Genomic DNA, 22,699 nt, shown 5'->3' with positions numbered 1-22,699 from the left:
TTAACCCAGAAACTCAGAGCCATCAAACATCTTTCAAAGCCCCCAGGTCTAAATCATTAGCTGCTAAGAATTTATTCCTTTTCTGACACATTAATTTCTTTAGCGATATTTTCTTGTTAATGCCAATTCCTTGAGCTCATCATTTACACAAGACTTGTATTTTTCCACTATGTATGGGAGGTGTTCTGAGTCTTTTTCAGTGAAGGCAGTCACAAAATATTTCCCTTCCATTTCTATATCCCCAGTGTAATTTCCCCTGCTTCCATTTCAAGGGATCTGTATTTGCTCTAGCTGTATTTTTACTTTTTATATGCCCATAATATTTAAAATCTTTATTTATGTTTCTTGTTTACCTACTCTAATATCTTGTTTCTCTCTCCTTATCAATACCTTCATTCTTCTTTACTGAATTCTAATTATTTTTTCAATACTGTGGTTTGCTACTTGTTGGCAACATTATTATTATTTAAATTATCTAATGCTATCTCTAATTTCTTTTGATATGTATAGCTGATCTTCTTTTCCTGTTACCTTAAAGGGGCATATATTACTTGTAAACCATAACAATTTCTTTATAAATTTGCCATTTCTTATTTGCTTTATTTTGACTTTATTGGTGAATTTTAATGCAATTTGATCACGATGATTGTTGGCAGTAAAGGTAATCTTTTTGCTTTTGCAGTGGTGTAAGGCTGGTGAATGTGTGAGTAAAACACCTCATCCTGACTACATAGATGGAGAATGGAGTATCTGGAGCATGTGGAGCATTTGTAGTCGAACATGTGATGTCGGGGTACATTTCCGGCAGCGTACATGCGATAATCCCAGGTACATCGACTTTGTCGTATTAATCATTTAATTTGTTCATATTTCACAGCATGTTCTTGCTTTTCATTTCAATAAGACATTCGGAGAGCAGGTCTAAAGTATCCTGATTTACATATTTGTTTTAGCCTGGTCTTTGTAGCAACCAAGACGGTTCCCAGTCAGAAATCTTACACCTGCTTATGCTCTCCTCTATCTGTCTCATTATTTGTCTCCTGTTTGTTGCAATCATAAGACCCCTTCCCCATAGCCCTTAGAAATATGAAGCTTGAAGTATAGAAAGTGACCACTTGACCCTTTGTTCCTCTTGCAACTCTTCAATGTCTGCTTTAAAATGGGGCAATAAATCTCTCTTCAGTTTCTGGAGAATAGAAACTATAGTCAAAGTATTGATTTTCTAATTGGATTTTAACTGCTGATTAAGTGTAGCCAAACCTGTGGAAATGGATAAATATAACCCATTCTACTTATATTAAAATTGGTTTGTCTAATAGTTGTTGAAACCAAATTTACCAGCACAATGGAGAGAATACTACAAACTGATCGCTTGCCTGAAATGCAGAAGTAGCCTCCCAGCTTCTTCCTTCCACTAGCAAATATCTTCTTAAATCTATTTTCCTTCTCCACTTCATCAACCTTTACCTTCAAGAACAGGTCTGAATAGCTCATGAGCTCATATCATGAAAGTTCAGGCAACCTGTTCATCTCTGGCAGATCCCTCTCTTCCTTTTGTTGATGAAGCCTGTATTCCTTCTTTAGCCATCAGTTCATAATCTTTTCTCCTTTCTTCCTTTATTTATCTCTGATTTCTTATCCGTCAGACTCACTTCCTGCTTACTTGCTCTAAATCCAAATTCCACAAATACTTTTCCACTGAAATTCTTGTCCATACTTTGATCCCCTCCAGGCAAATATTCCAAGCTTTATTGATCCATTTATTGCTCTTGCGTTTAAAATGATCATTTTTGTCTCTAAGATTTTCTATGGTTTTATTCTTCTGGTGTTCATTCCAGTCGTACAGCCCTTCAAAAACTTAGAATCTCTTCAACTCTCATGCAGTTCCCAACTCCCAAGCCTCCCTTGCTCTCTTTTCAAATTTAGAAGAATGCTGAAGTCTTGTTGAAGCAGATGGATGCTGAGAGGACATGACAGGGTCGCTGCCTTTGCTTATGGGAGAATCTCAAACCAGGGGACATAGTCAGAAGATATGCATGCAGTCAGATGATATTGACGTATGCAGGAACTTCTACCATGGGGTGATGAATCTTGAGAATTTTCTACTTCAGAGAGGTGGGGAGATGGATCACTGGAAGAATTTAAAGAAGAGATCTGCTCAGTGGCCACCTTGTTAGGTGCACCAGTACAGCTGCCGGTTAATGCAAATATCTAAACAGCCAATCAAGTGATAGCAACTCAAGGCATAAAAGAATGCAGACATGATCAAGTGGTTCAGTTGTTCATACCGAATATCAGTATGGGGAAGACATGTGATCTAGGTGAGTCTGACCGGTGGAATGGTTGTTGGTGGCAAATAGGGTTTTTAAGCATCTTAGAAACTGCTGATCTCCTGGGATTTTCACGCACAACACTCTCTGGAGTTTAGAGGAACATGCAAAAGAGAAAAGAAAATCCAGTGAGTGGCAGTTGTGTGGGTGAAAATGCCTTGTTAATGAGAAAGGTCAGAGGAGAATGACCAGACTGGTTCAAGCTGACAGGAAGTTGACAGTAACTTAAATAACCACTCGTTACAACAGTAATGCACGGATGAGCATCATTAAATGCACAACATGTTGAACCTTGAAGCGGGTGGACTACAACATCGGAAGACCACGAACATGCTTGCAGTAGCCACTTTATTTGGTACAAGAGGTATCCAATAAGTGGCCGCTATGTGATATACATTTTTGAAAGATCTGGAACTTGAGGGCTGTAGAGGATTGGCACAAAAGAGATGAGTCCAGGAACAGAGCGGGTGTGATCATACTGAATGCCAGACTGCCTTTTGGTGCCGAGGAGCTTAAACCTGCTCATGAATGACTGTGATGCTTCACTTCCAGGTGAGCTCAAAACCTTTAGTGTATGTGTTGAAAGGGAGAATAAAGATATACCTGCTCAAATCCTTGTAACATCTAGTGGCCCTGTGATACCTGTCTCGGAGTCTGATGTCAAAACATTTTTCAAGAGCGTGAACCCTTGTAAAGTGTCAGGCCCTGATGGTGTCCCGGGTAGGGCCCTGAAACCTGTGTCAACCAACTGGTGGGAGTGTTCAATGACATCCTCAATATTCCCACCTGCTTCAAAGGGGCAGCATTTATATCAGTGCCCAAGAAGAGTAGGATGAGCTGGCTTAATGACTGTCACCCAGCTGCACTCCCAGAAAATGTGCTGAAGTGCTTTGAGAGGTTAGTCATGACCAGAATCAACTCCTGACTAGGTAAGGACCTAGATGCACTGCAATTTGCCTATTGCCACAATAGTCTACAACAGATGCTATCTCACTGGCTCGCCAATTGGCCTTGGATCACATGTACAATAGTAATATCTATGTTAGGCTGCTGTTTATTGATTTCATCTCAATATTCAACACAATCATACGCTCATTTCTAATCAGCAAGCTCCAAAACCTGGGCTTCTATACCTCCCTCTACAAGTGGATCCTCGACTTCCTGACCAGGAAGGCACAGTCTGGGTTGATTGGCATTAAAATCTTCTCCTCACTGACACGCACGTTAGGGATGCATGGATAGCCCACTGCTCCATTCTTTCTACATCCATTAATAGGCACAACTCAAATGCTATCTATACATTTATCAAAGGCACAACTATTGTTAACAGAATTTCAGATGATGACGAAAATAAATCAGCTGGTTGAGCGGGGTCACCACGGCAACCTTGCACTCAACACCATTAGGTCCGAGAAATTGATTGTGGGCATCAGAAAGGGGAAGTTGAGGGAACACACACCGGTCCTCATTGAGGGAAAGGGTGAAAGCAGTGGAAAGGGTGAGCAGTTTCAGTTCCTGGGTATCAGTATCTCTGAAGATCTATCCTGGGCCAATCATATTGATGCGATTACAAAGAAGGCATGACAGCAGCTATATTTCATTAGGAGTTAAAGGAGACTTGATATGTCACCAAAAACACTTACAGATTTCTACAGATGTACCATGGAGGGCATTCTAACAGCTTCCATTACTGCTTGGTATGGAGAGGCCACTGCACTGGATTGGGAAAAAGCTGCAGAAAGTTGTAAACTCAGCCAGCTCTATCATGGGCACTAGCCTCGCCAGCAACGAGGATATCTTCAAAAGGTGATGCCTCAAAAAGGTGGCATCCATCATTAAGAACCCCCATCATTTCGGGAACAGCTTCTGTCCCTCCACTATCAGAGTTCTGAATGGACCATCAATCCATATACACTAACTCACTATTTCTTTTTGTTTTCTTTTTGCACTGCTGATTTAATTTTTTTAACAATGTTCCTTTTTTTGTTTTGCAACACATTTCACAATGTATGCCAGTGATATTAAACCTGATTCTGATATTTTCTCATATTCTACCATATTGATCGTGCTTTTAATTGTTTAGTCTTTCAACTTTGATAATGACTATTTAAACTACATCATCTCTCTACTTCTTCCTACATGAAGATGCTTCTCATCTCTCTGACCAGGCGTTAATTACATGTCCTAACCATGAATGTGTCATTTTTTTTTTATTGACTGCACCCCTAATGTTTTTGTAAAGTCTAATTATAAGTGGTTGCTGACATGTGTATCCCTTGCTGGAAAAGACAAATAAATTAAACCTGGATATTGTCAAATATGAAGATTGTAGTGGACCTCAAGATGATGAATTTAATTTAAAGCCATTCCAATCAGTGTTTTGCTTCCATTGTTTCAGACTTTGAAAGTGAAATGAATAGATTACCTGCATGTATAGAACTGAGAATCAATAACCTCAAATTGAGCAGTTTAAGGTACTTCTGAATGGAAAGGAGATCAGCCTGAAGAGCAGTAATTAGGAAAATTTATGAACATCCAGAAAAACTTTGTATCCATTTTAATCCTGATGGATTATTTATATGAGTGATTATTTCATAAATGAGCTCAAAAAATGTTCATAAAGATGATGCCACTTTATGTTGTTCAAATTTTGGTCTAATGCCTTCTGTTATCTTTAGAATACATAACTGGGACAAAATCCTTAAGTCTGCTAAACAAGAATCTTTAGGTTACACCTTAAATCAGCACCCAGCTTTAAAATTAAATATGCAATTTATGAAGTCCATGACAACCTTGTGTCAAGCATTAGATTATCAAATATATTTGGGGCAGCTGGTGAGCTGCCACATGAATAAACAATTGGGATCGGATTATTTTCAAGGAGATCTAGTGTCTTTTTAGATGTTCTTACTCCACTGTTTGCCCTGGCACTCAGTAGGATAGGCATTGTTGTTTCACTTAAAATAAAAAAATATTTTTCTGATTATTCAACTGGTAGCACCAGCTGCAAAGGTAACCTCTTTTACAATATGTGTCAATATATTGAAAAGAATTCAGATCTAGCATAAGTGGCTGATTTTCTTCAAGTAATATGCCCATTTTTTCAAGTGATTTGAATGATGGCTATGGAGAAGATGGAAAACAAAATGGAAAGTAATTTAGGGCAAACTTTTCTGCCATGAAAATTACTTATTTGGTCAGGATACTCTAAGGTGAATATGGGAGATCTATCAATGTCAGTACAAAATTGCAATAATTCTTGAGTTGAGATTTATCTTGGAAAAGGTTTGGAAATTATTTACAAGCAGAGCTAAATGATCTAACTTATTGGAACTGCACCTTCTTATTTTATTTCCATCGCAGGCCAGGTCCTGAAGGCAAAAACTGTCAGGGTTCCCGTGTACAGTACAGGATATGCAGAAATCCCCCTTGTCCGACAGGAGTAGCAAGTTTTCGAGATTTACAATGCCAGTCTTTCAAAAGACCATCATATCAGAAGCATTCGTTGCAGTGGTATGCTGTCACCGATAAAGGTAACTATGCTATTAAAAACTTAAAATATAGTTTGCTCCCTTCAGGCAACTGAATCTATTGATTTCCTGTTAACAATTTTGTGAATTGACAGAATTTGCAAATCTGATATACAGTATATCATGATTGTATATGACAGCTGACAAAGTGGTGCCAAAGTAAATTGGTTATCAGTGACTCAACAGTGATCTCTGAGAAGTCACAGAATAAAAGCCACGTATTTTGTGGCCGATGTTTGATGCCGGTTCTATTAAGTAATGCAGAGGTATCACAGTGGTTCATAGCAACAGAAGTATGATAGGCAACGCCTGTATCACAGACGGCTTGCATTCCCAGAAATAGTACTGCCATTTTCTGTAATGCAAACTTCCCTTTCCCATTGTCCTATGTTACAAGCAAAGACGCTTTCCTGCAGAAATGTTTTTCTCTCATACTGAGCCATTTTATCAGCAATGACAAAGTGACCCACCACTATAACAACTGAAGCCGACACTAGAGAAGGGATGAATGAGGCTTAAGCAAAACAAGCAAAAAAGAACAATTCTGTTAATTCTTACTTTCAGTCCCCCAATACTATGATGATAATATTTGGATTATGATTTCAATGCATCAATTAGATTAGCAGCCACAGCCATGCCCTCTCCCATCGAAGGAGGGACATTTCACTACGCTGTGCTGCCCTGCTCTTCAACTGAGAAGCATTTTCACTGACACACAAGGCTCATGGTTCAGCTAGTGAGGATATCAGGGAAAGGGATGAGTCCATGGAGGAAAGGGCTGCACGGTAGTGTAGAAGTTAGCATGATGCTGTTGCAGTGTCAGCAGTATATATTCAAAGCCGTGACGGTCTAACAGGAGTTTATACATTCTCCCTGTGAGTACGTGGGTTTTCTACAACTACAACAAATAAGTGGTGTAAGGAATTCAGGGTCTAATGGAATAAAGCCCAGTGACTTCATGAAGATGGAGTAAATGCAGAGGGATTACTTTTAGGAGCTGGCCATGGCCGCTGCAGGTCCCCACAATGCAGCGCATCAGCACAAATGCCTCAAAGATGAAGAGCGCAACAACATTGCACTCTGAGATGTCTGTTCACAGGTCCTTGGACTGAAGAGGGCATAGCAAAGAGAGACTTGTCTGTGACTGCCAACCAAGTTGATGCGGTGTTGTCATATCCAGAACTTATTGCCTCAGGAATGGGTAACTAGAAGTAAAAATTGATAACATTTGTTGTTTCTTTAGCATTTTGTGTTCATTTATTTATTTTCCCACATAAATTCTGTAAGAACCAATTTTATTTCATGTGGTAATTTGTGATTTCCATAAGGTGAATTTCCTTAATTCAAACGTCATTATAAGTGTTATCTATATTTTCATTGCGTGCATGTTATCCCCAGATGAATAGAATGCATTTGAGTTGTTGACCACCTCAGGAACGTGGCTAAGTAATGAATCTTTGATTTTTTGTATTCTTTCATATCAGGCCAGTACCAAGTAAAGGTGCTATTGTTGCCAGGACTCCCATCATTCTCAGTTTCTGGTCCCGCAACAGCTGAGTGTTGAAGAAATGAGATTGAAGTGAAAAGTATTGTGAATTAATTCATGATAGGATGACACTGATGTCCTAACTTTAACATAGTAGGAAAAGGAGATTGACATCACAATTAGAAATTTAAATAAATTGTAGGAATACAATTGTAATTGTAGGAAGGGTATGAAAACAGAAAATGCTTTAGCTAATCTGCAGCTTGGGTGGTACCTTTGGACAGAGAGTTAATATTTCTAGCCATTGACAATCAATTGTTGACCTTACATATTGAATGGATTTCTGTCTCCATCAATTTTCAGGATTAAATGAGTAATGCCAGCAAATCTGTTTTTATTTCAGATTTCTGGCATCTGAAGATTTTTGCCTTTTAGAGGATATCAGGGGAATTGTTTCCCGGTTGTCCACTGAGATAGGGGGTGATTGTGCTATGTTGTTAATTGAATTATATTATTCGTTTTAAGAACATTAGAACCTAAGAAATGGGAGTAGATCTCCCCTTGAGCTGGCATTGAAAATTCTGGCTGATCTATTTGTTGTTTTCAGCTCCACTCTCCTGATGGTCCCCATAATCCCTAATTTCCCAGGAACCAAAAAAGTGAATCCATCTCTACCTTGAATGTACTGCACTCTTTCTGAAACTTTGAAAGAGGTGATGTCATCTGATGTCTGCAAGCTTACATCTTTCTCAGTTGGAGTGGGACCTGAGAGCAAAATGCCTGAAGAGCTGAATCAGTACAGATCCACAATATCTCAAGATGAGCTCGAGGGATGCTCAAGATGAGTAGGGCAGCATAGCAGAGAAGTAATGATTTTGATGCTGAAGTACCTGACCATGACATGGGAGGACTTGATAGCAATCAGACTTAAATCTGTGGCATCACAATCTCAGTCAAATAGTTATGGACAGAGTTCTGGCCGCTGACAGGATTTACAGATTTCAATGGCATGTAGATATATTGTGCAGGCTTTTGGCCATATGTGCCAGGATAAGTTGAAGTGGCCGTTGTAAATATATGTATGCATAATTAACAGAAGGGAGGCAGAGACTCTGTCACGAGGCAAGCAGAAGCTACAAGGAAAACTTAACTCAGAGGTCCCAGCAGCAACGACAATTGCAACAATGCACAGTGATCCATCAAGACGGGTTCAGAGGCAGGGGCAAGCATGGGGGGGCGGGTGCACACACTACGGCACGAAAGATGAGAGACTCCGGGGAGCTGTATCACAGAGGTCATGACAGAAATAAAATCTAGAGCATGATAGGAGCCAAAGGGCTGTATGTTCCTAGCCATTGAGTATTTTAGGAATTCAGTCTGTTAAATCTGTTTGTGGCAGGGAGACATCAAATTTTGCTGATCCCCACTGGGGTGACTAAACACAAAAATTGATCAAGTGATCTTCTGTATTGGGGTGTATAGTACATTCAACAATAGAAGCAGAAGTACAAGTGTCCACCTGAGTTTTGAAGCTGATGGTCCTTCCTAGCGTGTCGCACCAGACAGTCAGCCATTCTTGTCTGGCGTGTAGTGTCAGGATTGGTCTCCTTTCAGATTAACCGTGTCACGATATGAATGTTCCTGACTCAACCCTTGTTCTTTACGAGGCCGAATGGCTGGCTTGACGCTCAACCTGGTACGGATGGAAAGCGTGCTCGGGGGGTGGCCCGACTTGGATTCGAACTCGGGAGCCTTTGCTCCAAAGTCCGGTGCTGATGCCACTGTGCCACCAGCCGCCCAAAGTTGATGGTGCAGCAGATGTTTTGAAGAGGACACTGCATCTAATGCTGGCGTGAAGGTGGGGATGGGGTGGTGGTGGAAGCTGAGGTACAGAGACTTGCAGTAGAAAGACTCAAAGTCTGGAGATAGGCAGTTAATTGCATGAGAAAGTTCATAATAAATTTATTATCAAAGTACATATAAGTCACAATATACAACCTTGTGATTCATTTCCTTATGGGCATACACAGTAAATCCAAGAAACGCAATTTAATCAGTGAAAGACCACATCAAACAGGATGGATGAACAACCAGTGTGCAAAAGACAACAATGTGCAAATACAAAGGAAAAAATAATAATAAATAAGCAATTAATTTTGAGAACATGAGACGAAGAGACCTTGAAAATGAGTCTATAGGTTGTGGGCACAGTTGCATGATGGGGCGAATGAAGTTGAAGATGGTTGAGGGGTAATAGCTGTTTCTGAATCTAGTGGTGTGGGTCCTAAGGCTCCTGTACCTTCTTCCTGGTGGCAGCAGTGAAAAGAGAGCATGGCCTGGGTCCTTGATGATGGATTCTGCTTTCCTGCAACAGAGCTCTGTGTCGATATGCTCAGTGGTGGGGAATACTTTACCTGTGATGGATTGGGCTGCATTCTGTACTGTTTGTAGGATCTACCATTCAAGAGTATTGGTGTTTCCATACCAGGCCACGGTGCAACCTGTCTATATACTCTCCACCACACATCAATGGAAGCTTTTCAAAGTTTTAGATGTCATGCCAGATCTTCGCAAACTTCTAAAGAAGCAGAGGCACTGCCATGCTTTTTTCATAATAGCATTTACGTGCTGGACCCAGTACAAATCCTCTGAAATGATAACATCGAGGAATTTACAGTTGCTGACCCTCTCTAACTCTGATCCCCCCGATAAGGACTGGTTCACGGACCTCCTACTTTCTCCACCTAAGGTCAATAATCAGCTCCTTGGTCTTGCTAACGTTGAGTGAGAGGTTGTTGTGGCACCTCTCAGCCATATTTTCAATCTCCCTCCTATACGCTGATTCATACCACCTTTGACTTGGCCAACAACAACGGTGTTGTCAGCAAATTTATATTTAGCATTGGAGCTCTGCTTAGCCTCACGTACATAAGTATAAAGGGAGTGAAGAATGATACTAAGCACACAGCCTTGTGGTGCACCTGTGCTGATGGAGATTGTGGAGGAGTTGTTGTTGCCAGTCCAAACTGAATGAGGTCTGCAAGTGAGGAAATCGAGATCCGGCTGTACAAGGAGGTATCAAGGCCTAGGTCCTGGAGCTTTTTGATTAGTTTTGAGGAGATGATAGTTTTGAATGCTGAGCTGTAGTCGATAAAGACCACCCTGCTGTGTGTATCTTTGCTGTACAGATGTTCTAGGAGTGAAGAGCCAGTGAAATGGCATCTGCTGTGGACCTGTTGTGATGGTAGACAAATTGGAGCAGATAAAAGTCACTTCTCAGGCAGGAGTTGATATGTTTCATCACCAACCTCTCAAAGCAGTGGATGTAACTCTACTGGATGATAGTCATTAAGGCAGGCTATCGTGTTCTTCTTAGACACCGCTGTAATTGAAGCCTGCTTGAAGCAGGTGGGTATTTTAGACTGGTGGAATGAGAGGTTAAATGAGTTGGAGAACACTCCAGCCAGTTGATCTGCACAACTCTTAAGCAATCAATCAGGTACCCCATTTGAGCCTGATGCTTTTTTGTGGGTTCACTCTTCTGAAGGATGCTCTCACATCGGCCTCAAAGACTGAAATCATCAGGTCATAAGGGGCTGTGGGTGTTCATGAGGCTGCCTCGTTGTTTTGACTGTCAAAGTGAGTATAGAAGGCACTTAGCTCATCTGGGAGCGAAACTTTGCTGTCACCTATGTCGCTTGGTTTCACTTTGTAAGAGGCGTTAGCATTCAAGCCCAGCTGTCGAGCATCCTTCAGTGATTCAAGTTTGATCCAGAATTGCCATTTTGCACGTGAGATGGCTTTCCGGAGATCATACTTGGACATCTTGTATCTTATTTTGAAACCAGACTTGAATGACACTAAATATCTCAGCAGTTTGTGGATCTCATGGTTCATCCAGGCTCCTAGTTTGGGAAGACCCTGAATGATTTTGTGGGGACACATTTGTCTGTGACTGATTTTTTAAAGTCTGGAACAACCATGATGCATTCATTCAGATCCACAGATGAGTCTTTGAATACAGTCCAGTCCACTGACTCAAAGCAATCCCATAACCACTCCTCTGCGTCCCCTGACCATCTCTTCGCTGTCCTTATCTCTAGAGCCTTGCTCTTTGACCTCTACTTGTGTACAGGTAGGGGAGGGACAGCAAGTGATCTGATTTGCCAAAATCCAGTCTAAGAGTGGAATGGTAGCAATTCATAATCGTAGTTTAGCTGTGGTCCTGTGTGTTGGGACCCCTGGTGCTGCTGGTTATACGCTGATGATAATTGGGCAGAGATTTCCTCAGACAAGCCTGAATGATTTGAAATGTGTCTGGGTGGGCTAATTCTTGTCTGCTGATGACAGCATTCAATATCTTGAGTGCCTGATTAACATAAGCTTTTGGTGGTATGTAAACTGTGGTCAGGATCACAGAGGAAAATACTCTTGGTAGGCAAGTATTACAATTACCAACGTTCTAAGTACTGTAGTTGAGTACACTCGGTGGCCACCTTATAAGGTAAACCTGTGCATCTGCAGATGTATAATCAGCCAATCATGTGGCAGCAACTCCATGCATAAAAGCATGGAAATATGGTCATGCTGCATGTATAGACCAAACTTCAGAGTGAGGAAGAAATGTGATCTAAGTGACTTTGGCCATGGAATGATTGTTGGTGCCAGACGGGGTGGTTTGAGTATTTCAGAAACTGCTGATCTCCTGGGATTTTCACCCACGAGTTTAAAAAGAGCTTGGGTCCTTTCGAGACTTTCAGTGGGCTGTAATCATAACAATCTCCTGGGACTCAGCAGGGGTGAATAAAAAGAAGTGAGGTGGAAGTGGAGTGGCCGATGTTGGAGTAATCAGTGTTAGAGTGGCCAGGCTTTAGCCCAACAGGATAGAGTTATAACACTTATATCACTTACAACATTTATAGTCATAACATTTTATTACTTGTAGTTAAGAGCAGTGAATTCTTTAGCCATCTACAGATCCAGCTTCAAAGTAAAGTGATTAAAGTAATTTTAATTATTACGAGGGGTGATTGATAAGTTCATGGCCCAAGGTAGAAGGAGTCAATTTTAGAAAACCTAGCACATTTATTTTTCAACATACTCTCCTCCTGCATGTACACACTTAGTCCAGTGGCCATGGAGCATACGGATCTCTTCTTTGTAGAAGTGGTCCACAGCAGGAGTGATTGATAAGTTTGTGACCTAGGGTAGAAGGAGATGAGTTATTAACTTCAAACTTTCTGCATTATCACTCAAAGAGCTGAACTGCGCGTGCATGTAATGAGAGCGTCTTGGACCTCCAGGTGGTCCACAGCAGGGGTGATTGATAAGTTCGTGGCCTCAGGTGGAAGCAGATGAGTTATACAGCTCTTGTTACATGCACTTGCAATTCAACTCTTTGAGTGAAAATGCAGAAAGTTTGAAGTTAATAACTCATCTCCTTCTACCTTAGGCCATGAACGTATCAATCACCCCTGCTGTGGACCACTTCTGGAGGTCCAAGACGCCAACCTCTACAAGGAAGGGATCCGTATGCTCCACGACCGCTGGACTAAGTGTGTAAATGTAGGAAAAATAAATGTGCTAGATTTTCTAAAATTGACTTCTTCTACCTTAGGCCATGAACTTATCAATCACCCCTCTTATCTCACTAAGTACTACCCAGAGATTCATTTTCTTGTCGACATTCACGTAAATACAAAGAAACAAAATAGAGTCAATGTAAGACTGCACACAAACAGAGATGGACAGCAAACAGTCTGCAAAGAGGACAAATTGTACAAACATGATATCTATTTATCTATCACAATGTATAGATATATTTGCATATCTATAGATTTGCCATGTCAGTATCCTGGTAATAAGATAAAGTTGAATACTGGGCAACCTGCAAAAGGCAACTTGCATTCTTTCTCTTCCCCCCAAGCCCCCCCAAAAAAAATTCCCATCAAATTTTAAGCCACTTTTGGGATCTATTGGAATTGTATCCTCTCTTCCAGCTGAGTGCAATTTCCACAGCATTCAAGCCATTTTGCCCCAAACAAACCACTTGATTAGCATTCCATCCAGCACCCTAAAAAATTGTTCCCACACTTACCATTTTACTGTGGCTTCACCGTTTACAAGATACACTACAATTACTTACCAAGGCTACTCTAACAGCATCTTCCAAACCCTCAGCCTCTACCGGAAGGTGCTGGGGACACTGTTGTTTGTGGAGGCTGCAGAAGGACTTAGACTGTTTAGAGGGTGGGCAGAGAAGTTACAGATGGGATATGGTGCCAGTACATAGTCATAGTCATACTTTATTGATCCCAGGAGAAACTGGATTTCGTTACAGTTGCACCATAAATAATTAAACAGTAATAAAACCATAAATAGTTAATAGTAATATGTAAATTATGCCAGGACCAGCCTATTGGCACAGGGGGTCTGACCCTCCAAGGGAGGAGCTGTAAAGTTTGATGGCCACAGGCAGGAATGACTTCCTATGAGGCTCTGTGTTGCATCTCGGTGGAATGAGTCTCTGGCTGAATGTACTCCTGTGCCCAACCAGTACATTATGTAGTGGATGGGAGACATTGTCCAAGATGGCATGCAACTTGGACAGCATCCTCTTTTCAGACACCACCGTCAGAGAGTCCAGTTCCATCCCCACAACATTACTGGCCTTACGAATGAGTTTGTTGATTCTGTTGGTGTCTGCCACCCTCAGCCTGCTGCCCCAGTACACAACAGCAAACATGATAGCACTGGCCACCACAGACTCGTAGAACATCCTCAGCATCGTCCGGCAGATGTTAAAGGACCTCAGTCTCCTCAGGAAATAGAGACAGCTCTGACCCTTCTTGTAGACAGCCTCAGTGTCCTTAGACCAGTCCAGTTTATTGTCAATTCGTATCCCCAGATATTTGTCACGCACTTTGGTTGAAGAAATAACAAGTGTAGACTATTTTCTAAATGGGAGGCAATTCAAGAATCTGAGGTGCAAAGGGACTCGTACTGGATTCTGTAAGGTTAATTTTAAGGTAGAATTGGTGGTGAGGGAGGCAAATGAAATGTTAGCATTCACTTTGCGAGGGCTAGAATATACTGCAAAAACAAGGGTATAACATTGAGGCTTTATAAGGCACTGCTAAGGCCTCCCTTGGAATATTGTAAGCAGCTTTGGCTCCTTATCCAAGAAAGAATGTGCTGACATTGAAACAGGTTCAGAGGAGGTTCACAAATGATTCCAGGAATGAAACGGTTACCATATGAGGACTGATTGATGGATCTGGGCCTGCACTCACTGGAATTCAAAAGAATGAGGGAGTTCTCATTGAAACCTATCGAATGTGCAAAGACCTCGATAGAGTGGATGTGGAAACAATGTTTCCTATGGTGGGGCAGTCTAGAACCAGATGGCACAGCCTCAGAATAAAGGGAAGCCCATTTAGAACAGAGATGCAGGGGAACTTCTTCAGCCAGAGAGTAGTGAATCTGCGGAATGCATTATCATGAGTGGCTGTGAAGGTCAAGTCATTGGGTATATTTAAGGCACAGGTTGAAAGATTCTTGATCAGTCAGGGCATGAAGGGTTATAGGGAGGAGGCAGGAGATTGGGGGTAAAAGGGAAATGGATCAGCCATGGTGGAGCAAACTCAATGGGCCAAATGGCCTTATGGTACTATGCTCTTATATTGAAGACTATCCTGAGTTTACTGTTCTTTTCCTATTGAACTTCTGACATTTTCAGTCAATAAATTCAGTGGATCTTTGCAGTGGTTCAGGAAGGTGCCTTAAGAGTACTAGGAAATGATTAATTAATACTGGCATTTCCAGCAATGCTCTCATCCCAGTTTAAAAAGCCAATTTTTTTTATATCATTATTGACTTATAGGAGTACTGTTTGAACTCAGGCACGAATTTTGATATGTTCGTGAATGTGTTCTTGAAGTTGGCACAGAACGACTTGTTCTGTAAGATAAATAAGAAATAGAGAAACAATCTGAAAAAAAAATCAAATCGGTTGCAGCAATTATCACCATAATGCAGCTGGAGGAATTGACAACCAGCCCAAGTAGTGTGCTCAAATCAATAATAAAGTTGCAAAGACAAATGTTGCTTACAAATTTTATTCCCATCTTTTTATTGCTTTGACGCTGGTTAAAGCTGCAGATAAAAAGAATGAGAAGGGAAACTAATATTTGAAACAAAATAAATGTGCTGTGACCTGTTGCTTTGATAGAAAACTTGAAAAAGTAACACTCTCCTTTACGTCATTGTCTCTGAATGTATTCCACTGGTAGATACTAAGAGAAATGCTATCATGGCACTACATCACTGACTCATAATGCTTTCTTTTGTAAAAAAAACATTTTTTTTACTTAGCTCTCATTCAGGCAGCCAAGTTTAGAAAGTCATAACCACAGATTATGTTTGAAGTGTGAAAGGGTATAGCTATATTACTATTCTTACAACTCTATTACAAACTAAGTGTTCTACAGAACAGGTCTCATATCATAAATACTTCAATAAAATATTTAAGGAAGGTTGAACTTTACAGTTTCTGTTTCTTCTCCTGAATGTCTGTGCTTAAAAAAAACTAGACACAAAAATATCTTTTTACAGTGCAAGAGACAAAATATTTTGCCTAATATATTTTGAAAGAATAACTAGTCTGTGTAAGAACCCATAAGCCTCTGTTTTGCAGTCAACGGTGAAGGAATCACATTAATGGTTCACTTCGCTGATGGTTGCCTGAAGCTTTTGCCCATAAAATTGGAATTATTGGTAGTGTAGGTCATGCAGCACCTTGCAGAGATTACCTGCGGCCTGTGAAAGCAAGAAAGCGACTGATTCTTCACTGAATTGGACTGAAGAATTCTAACTGAGATGCAGTGTTATGTTAATATGGAGAAAAAAATCTCATTCAGAAGTAAATGAAGTTTGATTATGAATCTGAAAAAAAGTTATTTTTAAAACTGACAGGCACTAATTAAGCATTATCAGAATGAAACTTTGCACATATAAGATTAAATCTTGAGGGTTTTGAAGTTGTTTGCCAGCCATTATCACTTATGTAATTAAAAAATTACCTACATTTTTATTCTTCAAACTTCTTAAAATTTGCTCATGTGTCATTGGTAATTATGGGCAACTCTGACTTGGATTTCAATGCCCATTCTATCTATGAGTTAGGACTATAGCACAGTCTGTGCAGAAGCAGGCCAATGGTTAATCATGCCAATGTGTTCACCAGAAAAAGTTCTTCAATTTATTTTCTAATGATGATTAGAAAATAGATGATTAGGTTCTTGTTTAGTAAATGTCTCAAGTTGTGGGGAGAAAGCAGGAGAATAGGGTAGAGAGAGATAATAAAATCTGCTATGATAAAATGGCGGAGCTGACGTGATGGGCCAAATGGCCTAAATATGCTCATGTCTTATGGTTTTATTATTTTGACATTATTATTAGTGAAAAATCAAAACTTTTCTTTGGGCTTCTGTGTTGCAAGCCGTCAAAGTTGCTGCTAGAGATAGAAAATAGCAGAAAATTAAAATTTACTTATTATTAGCAGTAACTTATTAGTAGAGATAATCATTTATGGGAAAGTACTCTGCACGGCAGACCAAAAAATGAGAGAGTATGAGAGAGTAGCCTGAGCTTATATAGTATTCTATGGTTATTTTCAACTACAGTATTGGATATGTTTATTGATTTGCAACCTCCCTTCCAGAATTTGTGAGCTTCAGGTAACAGTTTGTTCAAAAAATTCTGACATGCACCATATTTAATAAACTTAACTGATGAAAGACTGTGGGCAAATACACAGCCTATTGGCAATCAGTCACAAGGCATAAAGACAGATCAGTTGTTCACAGTATTCTTGATGTTCTCTCTGTCCAGTACATTCCAAATTAAGTTTTAAACATATTAAGAAATTACTTCCACAAGTATAATCATGTTAACTTCTATAAGCCATAACTATTACAAGCATATTCTGACCATTTAAATTGTGGAAATTAGTCTTTAATTAAGTTTGTTTTGAAAATATTTGGTTAGAGAATTATAACAAATACTTTCTGATTTCTCTTCACAACAGCTTTCTAATCGGATATAAAATTCATTTGATTAAGTGTCAAATCCCATGATGTGTTTCAAAATTTACCAATGTGGCATTTTGCTGCATCATGTAATCTTGCTTCTTGTAGATGCAAATGCATACACAGTCATTGCAAATATAGGTGCTACGCTTCACTGGGCATGAGACAATTTGAGACCTACAGGAGGTGTGAGTCCATGCTGTAAAAATGGTATGAGTATTTATCCTGAGAAGAGTTTGGGGAATCTCTACCAGGATTAATATCACCCCTTTGAATTAGTCATCCTTGAATCCATGTGGAACAAATGCAAACTTTAGGGGAAAAATTTTGTTCCTTACCATAGACGTACTTGCATTTGCAGACAAAACTGGATTAAATTAGTGTTTTTGATTTTGTTCAAAAGACTGTACTTGTTGTGTATTTGATGTTTCAGTAATATTTAAGTAATGTTATAAATACATTTTTTGATTAAGCACTCTTTGTTTACATAATGCATTGCAGGTCATATGTGGCATATGTTATTATGCTGCCACATTATATGTCGTGCCTCACTCAAAGTGAAAACAAGTGTACACAAGTTATTTCCCAGCATCCTTGTTTTCCCTTCAATTAGTTTTTATGTTTTGGAGTTACAAAACGGTGGTGACGAGGTATTTTTAAAATGAACCCAAGACAACTACCTTATTGTTGAAACGCAGTGAGACATTCAAGTTTTATAAAACAAGCAGTGCAGCATGTGTCTCGAGAGAGAACAGTCAAGTTAAAAAAAGGCAGAAAACACACAAGTTCGCAGGTTCATAAACAGTGAGTTATAAAAGTAGAAATCACTGTCTTCATCAGAATGTTAGACATGTTTGATCGCAAAAAAGATAACTGGATGTTGTATGCTGAGTGGATTGAGCAGTATTTTAAAGCAATTGGAATAGCTGATGAGAAGTGAGTGCCGATTTTGCTGACGCATTGGGTTTAAACACATACAGTTGGCTTAGAAGTTTGAGTTTTCTCACCAAACCAACCGAAATAAGCTTTACTGATATTGCGAAAGTAATGCAGGACTTTTAGAACCAAAACCATTAGTGATTGTAGAATACTTTAGGTTTTATCAGCAGAATCAAAAGGAAGGGGAGTCCATTTCAGTAGGCGTAGTTGAATTGCTCGGAGCATTGTCAGTTCAGGGAAGAACTTAATGGTGCACTGAGAAATTGTTTAGTTTGTGGAATCTTACAAGAAAGAATTCAAAAATAGCTCCTAACTGAAGCACAACTTACATAAAAAGAGCAGTTGAAATATCTGAATCAATGGAAACAGCAGGAACACAAATGAGTTGCAGTCTAGAATGAAAGTGAGTGTGAATAAAATTGTAACACCTGAACAGAAGCCTCCCTGGTTGATCAAATTGTATTACCTTTGTGGTAGGGGCTCACGTACACCAGACCCATGTGGGTTTAAAAGTGAAACTTGCAGAACATGCAATAATGAAGGGCACATACAAAGAGCCTGCCAGGCAGATGAAAATAAATGGACTGCACAGGGAAGAGAAAAGGCTAAAAAGTCAAATTGCAGTTTCAAAACAGAGCACTATTCTGCATGCTGTTGATGAAAAATCCGATAATGATGAGAGTGACACAGGACTGGTAGCCTGAAGATGTACAATGTGAAAACTGACAATTGACAAGCGATACGGCTTGCACCAGAAGTGAGTGGCAAATTAATTAAAAGGAAATGAAGATCGCCCGTCTACAGATGAAACAGAAGATCGCCCGTCTACAGACAAAAAGGAAGGTCACCCATCTACGGACAAAAAATTGTGATTGGGCACTGGCTTGGCTGTTCCTGTCATTCCACAAGATGAGCTTGAACAGCATTTCAAAGATACTGAATTGAAACCTACAAATATCCAACTAAGAATATACTGGAAAAACGATAACTCCCATGGGAATGACATTTCTAACAGTGAATTACAATAGTCAATGAGACACATTCGGCTTGTATGTTGTAAAAACTGAAGGGCGTGCATTGTGGGGACGTGGTTGGCTGAGACAGCTACAACTGGATTGGAAATTCATCGACTATTTGCATGCCACATCCCCTGCAAAAGGGTTAACTGAAAGCGAATTAAGAAAATACGGGATAATGGCACCACAGTGTTTAGGAATAACATTAGAAAACTCAAACATATCAAAGGTAAAATTCTGTTAAATGAAAGTGCCACTTCCAAATTTCACAAAGCCTATCTGATTCCTTATACGTACATGTGTGATAAAGTAGCAAGTGAATTAGATCACATGGAGGCTGAAGGAATTCTTTCCAAGGAGAGTGGAGTCCCATGACCAACACCTGTGGACTCAGTTGCCAAGAAGAATGTGTCTGTCAGGATCTGCGGCGATTTGAAGGTCACTGTTAACTGAGTACTGAAACTAGATTAATGTCCCCTGAGGATATCCTTGCAATCCTTTCTGGAGGGAACCACTTCAGCAAAGTGGACTTAGCTGAGAGCTACCTACAGATGCAGACAGAAGAAGAGCCGAATGTGTTTCTCACCATAATCACTCACAAAGGGCTTTATTGCTATAATAGGCTTATTTTTGGAATCACATCTGTGCTTGCTCTCCAAGAGAAAGCTTTGGACTATGTGCTGCAAATCTGCCCAGGCACTCAGTGAACCTGGATGTTATTATTGTTGCCAGTAAGAATGACAAGGAACATCACCAAAATCTCAAGGCAGTGACAAAAAGAATAGAAGATTAAGGGCTCTGAGCATGACACAATACCTGTGAGTCCTTTAAACCAAGCATCACTTACTGTGGTCACACTATCAATGCACAAGGATTACACAAATGTGATGAGAGAATTCAAATAGTGGTGGATGCCCAAGGCTAAAGGATATGTCACAGTGTGGTCCTTTTGAGGATTTCTTGATTACTATAACATGTTCCTGCTAAACAAGTCTACTGTGCGCCACCCCTTGAACTCAATGATACAGACTGCAAAGAAATGGCAATGAACAAAGCAGTGTGAGGTGGTTTTACAAAAGGTAAAGGAAAATGGTGATGTCAAAGTTCAAAGTCAAATTTATTGTCAGAGTGCATACATGTCATCACACATACAACCTTGTGGTTCTTTTTCCTGCGGGCAAACTGAGCAAATCTATAGAGCAGTAACTGTAAACAGGATCAATGAAACTGTGCAAGTGCAAATATAAATAAATAACAATAAATAACAAGAGCATAAAATAACAAGATAAAGAGTCCTTAAAACATCAGTTCTGGCAACACCAGAAATAGAATGTACTTATCATCTTTTGTACAAGAGCCTGATGGTTGAAGGGTAGTAACTGTTCTTGAACCTGGTGGAGCAAGTCCTGAGGCAGCTGTACCTTCTTCCTGATGGCAGCAGTGAGGAAAGAGCATGGCCTGGGTGGTGGGGACCTTTGATGACGGATGCTGCTTTTCTACAGCAATGTTTCATGTAGCTCAATAGTTGGGAAGGCTTTACCCATCGTGCACTGGGCCGGATCCACTGCCACATTTTACTCGCACATAATGATCCACATCATCCAGTGAGCCTTGCCATGCACTGTTCAGGATGCCAACACATCCAGAAGAAAGATGTCCACAGCTGGCGGAACCACTACCTGCAGTCCCAGAGTCAACTCTACAACCACTGTAGTGGAGGCCACAAAACCTGAAATTGTTTCACTGCCACAAGTCTCACCTGTCAAGCAAAGTGATCCCCCTTGGCAGGAAAGACATTATCCCACAGGAGAAAGAAAGCCTCTACAACAATTAAATCTTTAGGCTTTAGGCCTGAATGGGACAATTTAAAATTTACTATGATGTGGATGTGTACATTGTAGTTATATTGTATTGTATACTGTGTGTGTATATGTATATTCCACTCAGTGTAATTATCAAAGAATGTATAAATAAGACAACCGTGGGATTTGCTTGCTCACAGGTAGCCACAAAGCAAAAAGTCCAAAAGAACCCAATTAAAGAAAAAAAAGAATAAAAATAAAATTTTGGCGATCCTTCCAGAAAACATGGAAATTTAGGGAAGACAGGCAGTAGCAATGGGTAGAAGAAATACTGAATTATTACCATCCACAAATCCATAAGGAAGCTCATATCACAGTTTAAGGGGGGTCAGAGATGACCTGGGACTCAGGACAGCTGGCGTTTTTACAGAATTCCCTGTGAATGCAGAGCAGTGTATATCGGGCACATGGGACACACGGTGAAAACCGGCATCAAGGAGCACAGGAGGTGTATCCATTTGCGTTACCCGGAGAAAACGGTGGTAGCAAAACATTGCATTCGCAATGGCCATAGGATTGACTTTGATGGCATAAAACGACTTTGCCGCACCAATGGCTTTTGGGACCACCTGGTGAATGAAGCCATTGAAATGAAACTGGAGGAAAAGAATTTTTAAAAAAGACAGTATTGCTCTAAGTAAGAACTGGAATTCAATTGTAAACAAGTTAGGACAGCAGAAATCTGATTTGATGAGGACTAATCAATAAAGGAGGGACAGTCAACAGGGGTATAAATACCACCGGACTAGACACACCCAGGCTCAAGAAGATCATCCTGTGATAGTGCGAATTCCACTGAATCAGGAAACTCATCTCTGAATGTTAGAAGCACCTTAAAAAAAAGGGGGTCTGTGTCAAAAGTGTACTAGGAATGGAATTTCAGCTTCATGGTTTCAGAATATAGGGAAAATTGCATTCTAATGTAAATCCCAAAAGGTTGAAGACCGAAGTTGGTGAGTCTGGAGGGAGTGGACCCAAGGTCACTTATGCGAGTCCAGGTTGGAGGCCAATGTTTGTGAGTCTGGGGCCAAGGACTGGAGGCCCAAAAACAGCCTGTACTGTGGTTAGAGGACTGTGTGTGTGTGTGTATGTGTGTGTGTGTGTGTGTGTGTGTGTGTGAGAGAGAGAGAGAGAGTAGGTGGGAGGGGGCAGGAAAGGGCTTTGTTTGCTGTGGTTGTCTTGTTTTGTTCTGTCATTGTTGCTGCTTGTATTGTTCTGCTGAACATCGTGGCCTTGCTATGTTAGTGCCAGAATGTGTGGTGATACTTCTGGTCTTTCCCATCATGTCCTTGGATGTGTCGGTTGTTAACATATTCAATGCATTTCACTGAATGTTTTGATGTACATAGGATAAATAAATCAGAGTCATAGGGAACTGAAGGACAATAAGCAGTTAGAGTGATCAAGAGAGGCTTGCATATAACTATAGGTCTGTGAATATGCCATTC

At 40.3% G+C, this 22,699-nt stretch overlaps 1 protein-coding gene across 2 annotated transcripts in view; it reads left to right on the top strand.

The window, feature by feature from the left end:
• The window catches only part of LOC134357401 (A disintegrin and metalloproteinase with thrombospondin motifs 19-like), a 381,779-nt gene that overhangs the window by 232,642 nt on the left and 126,438 nt on the right, over window positions 1–22,699 (top strand). For both annotated transcript variants that reach the window (XM_063068949.1, XM_063068950.1), the window contains exons 12-13: window positions 683–828; window positions 5,694–5,863. In XM_063068949.1, coding sequence (XP_062925019.1) covers window positions 683–828; window positions 5,694–5,863 — 316 coding nt within the window. The remainder of the gene's footprint in view (window positions 1–682; window positions 829–5,693; window positions 5,864–22,699) is intronic.

The sequence above is a fragment of the Mobula hypostoma genome, chromosome 16, assembly GCF_963921235.1.
Source record: "Mobula hypostoma chromosome 16, sMobHyp1.1, whole genome shotgun sequence".
Taxonomy (NCBI): domain Eukaryota; kingdom Metazoa; phylum Chordata; class Chondrichthyes; order Myliobatiformes; family Myliobatidae; genus Mobula; species Mobula hypostoma.
The sequence above is the reverse complement of the archived record's forward strand: the minus strand, read 5'-3'. Positions and strand labels throughout refer to the sequence as shown.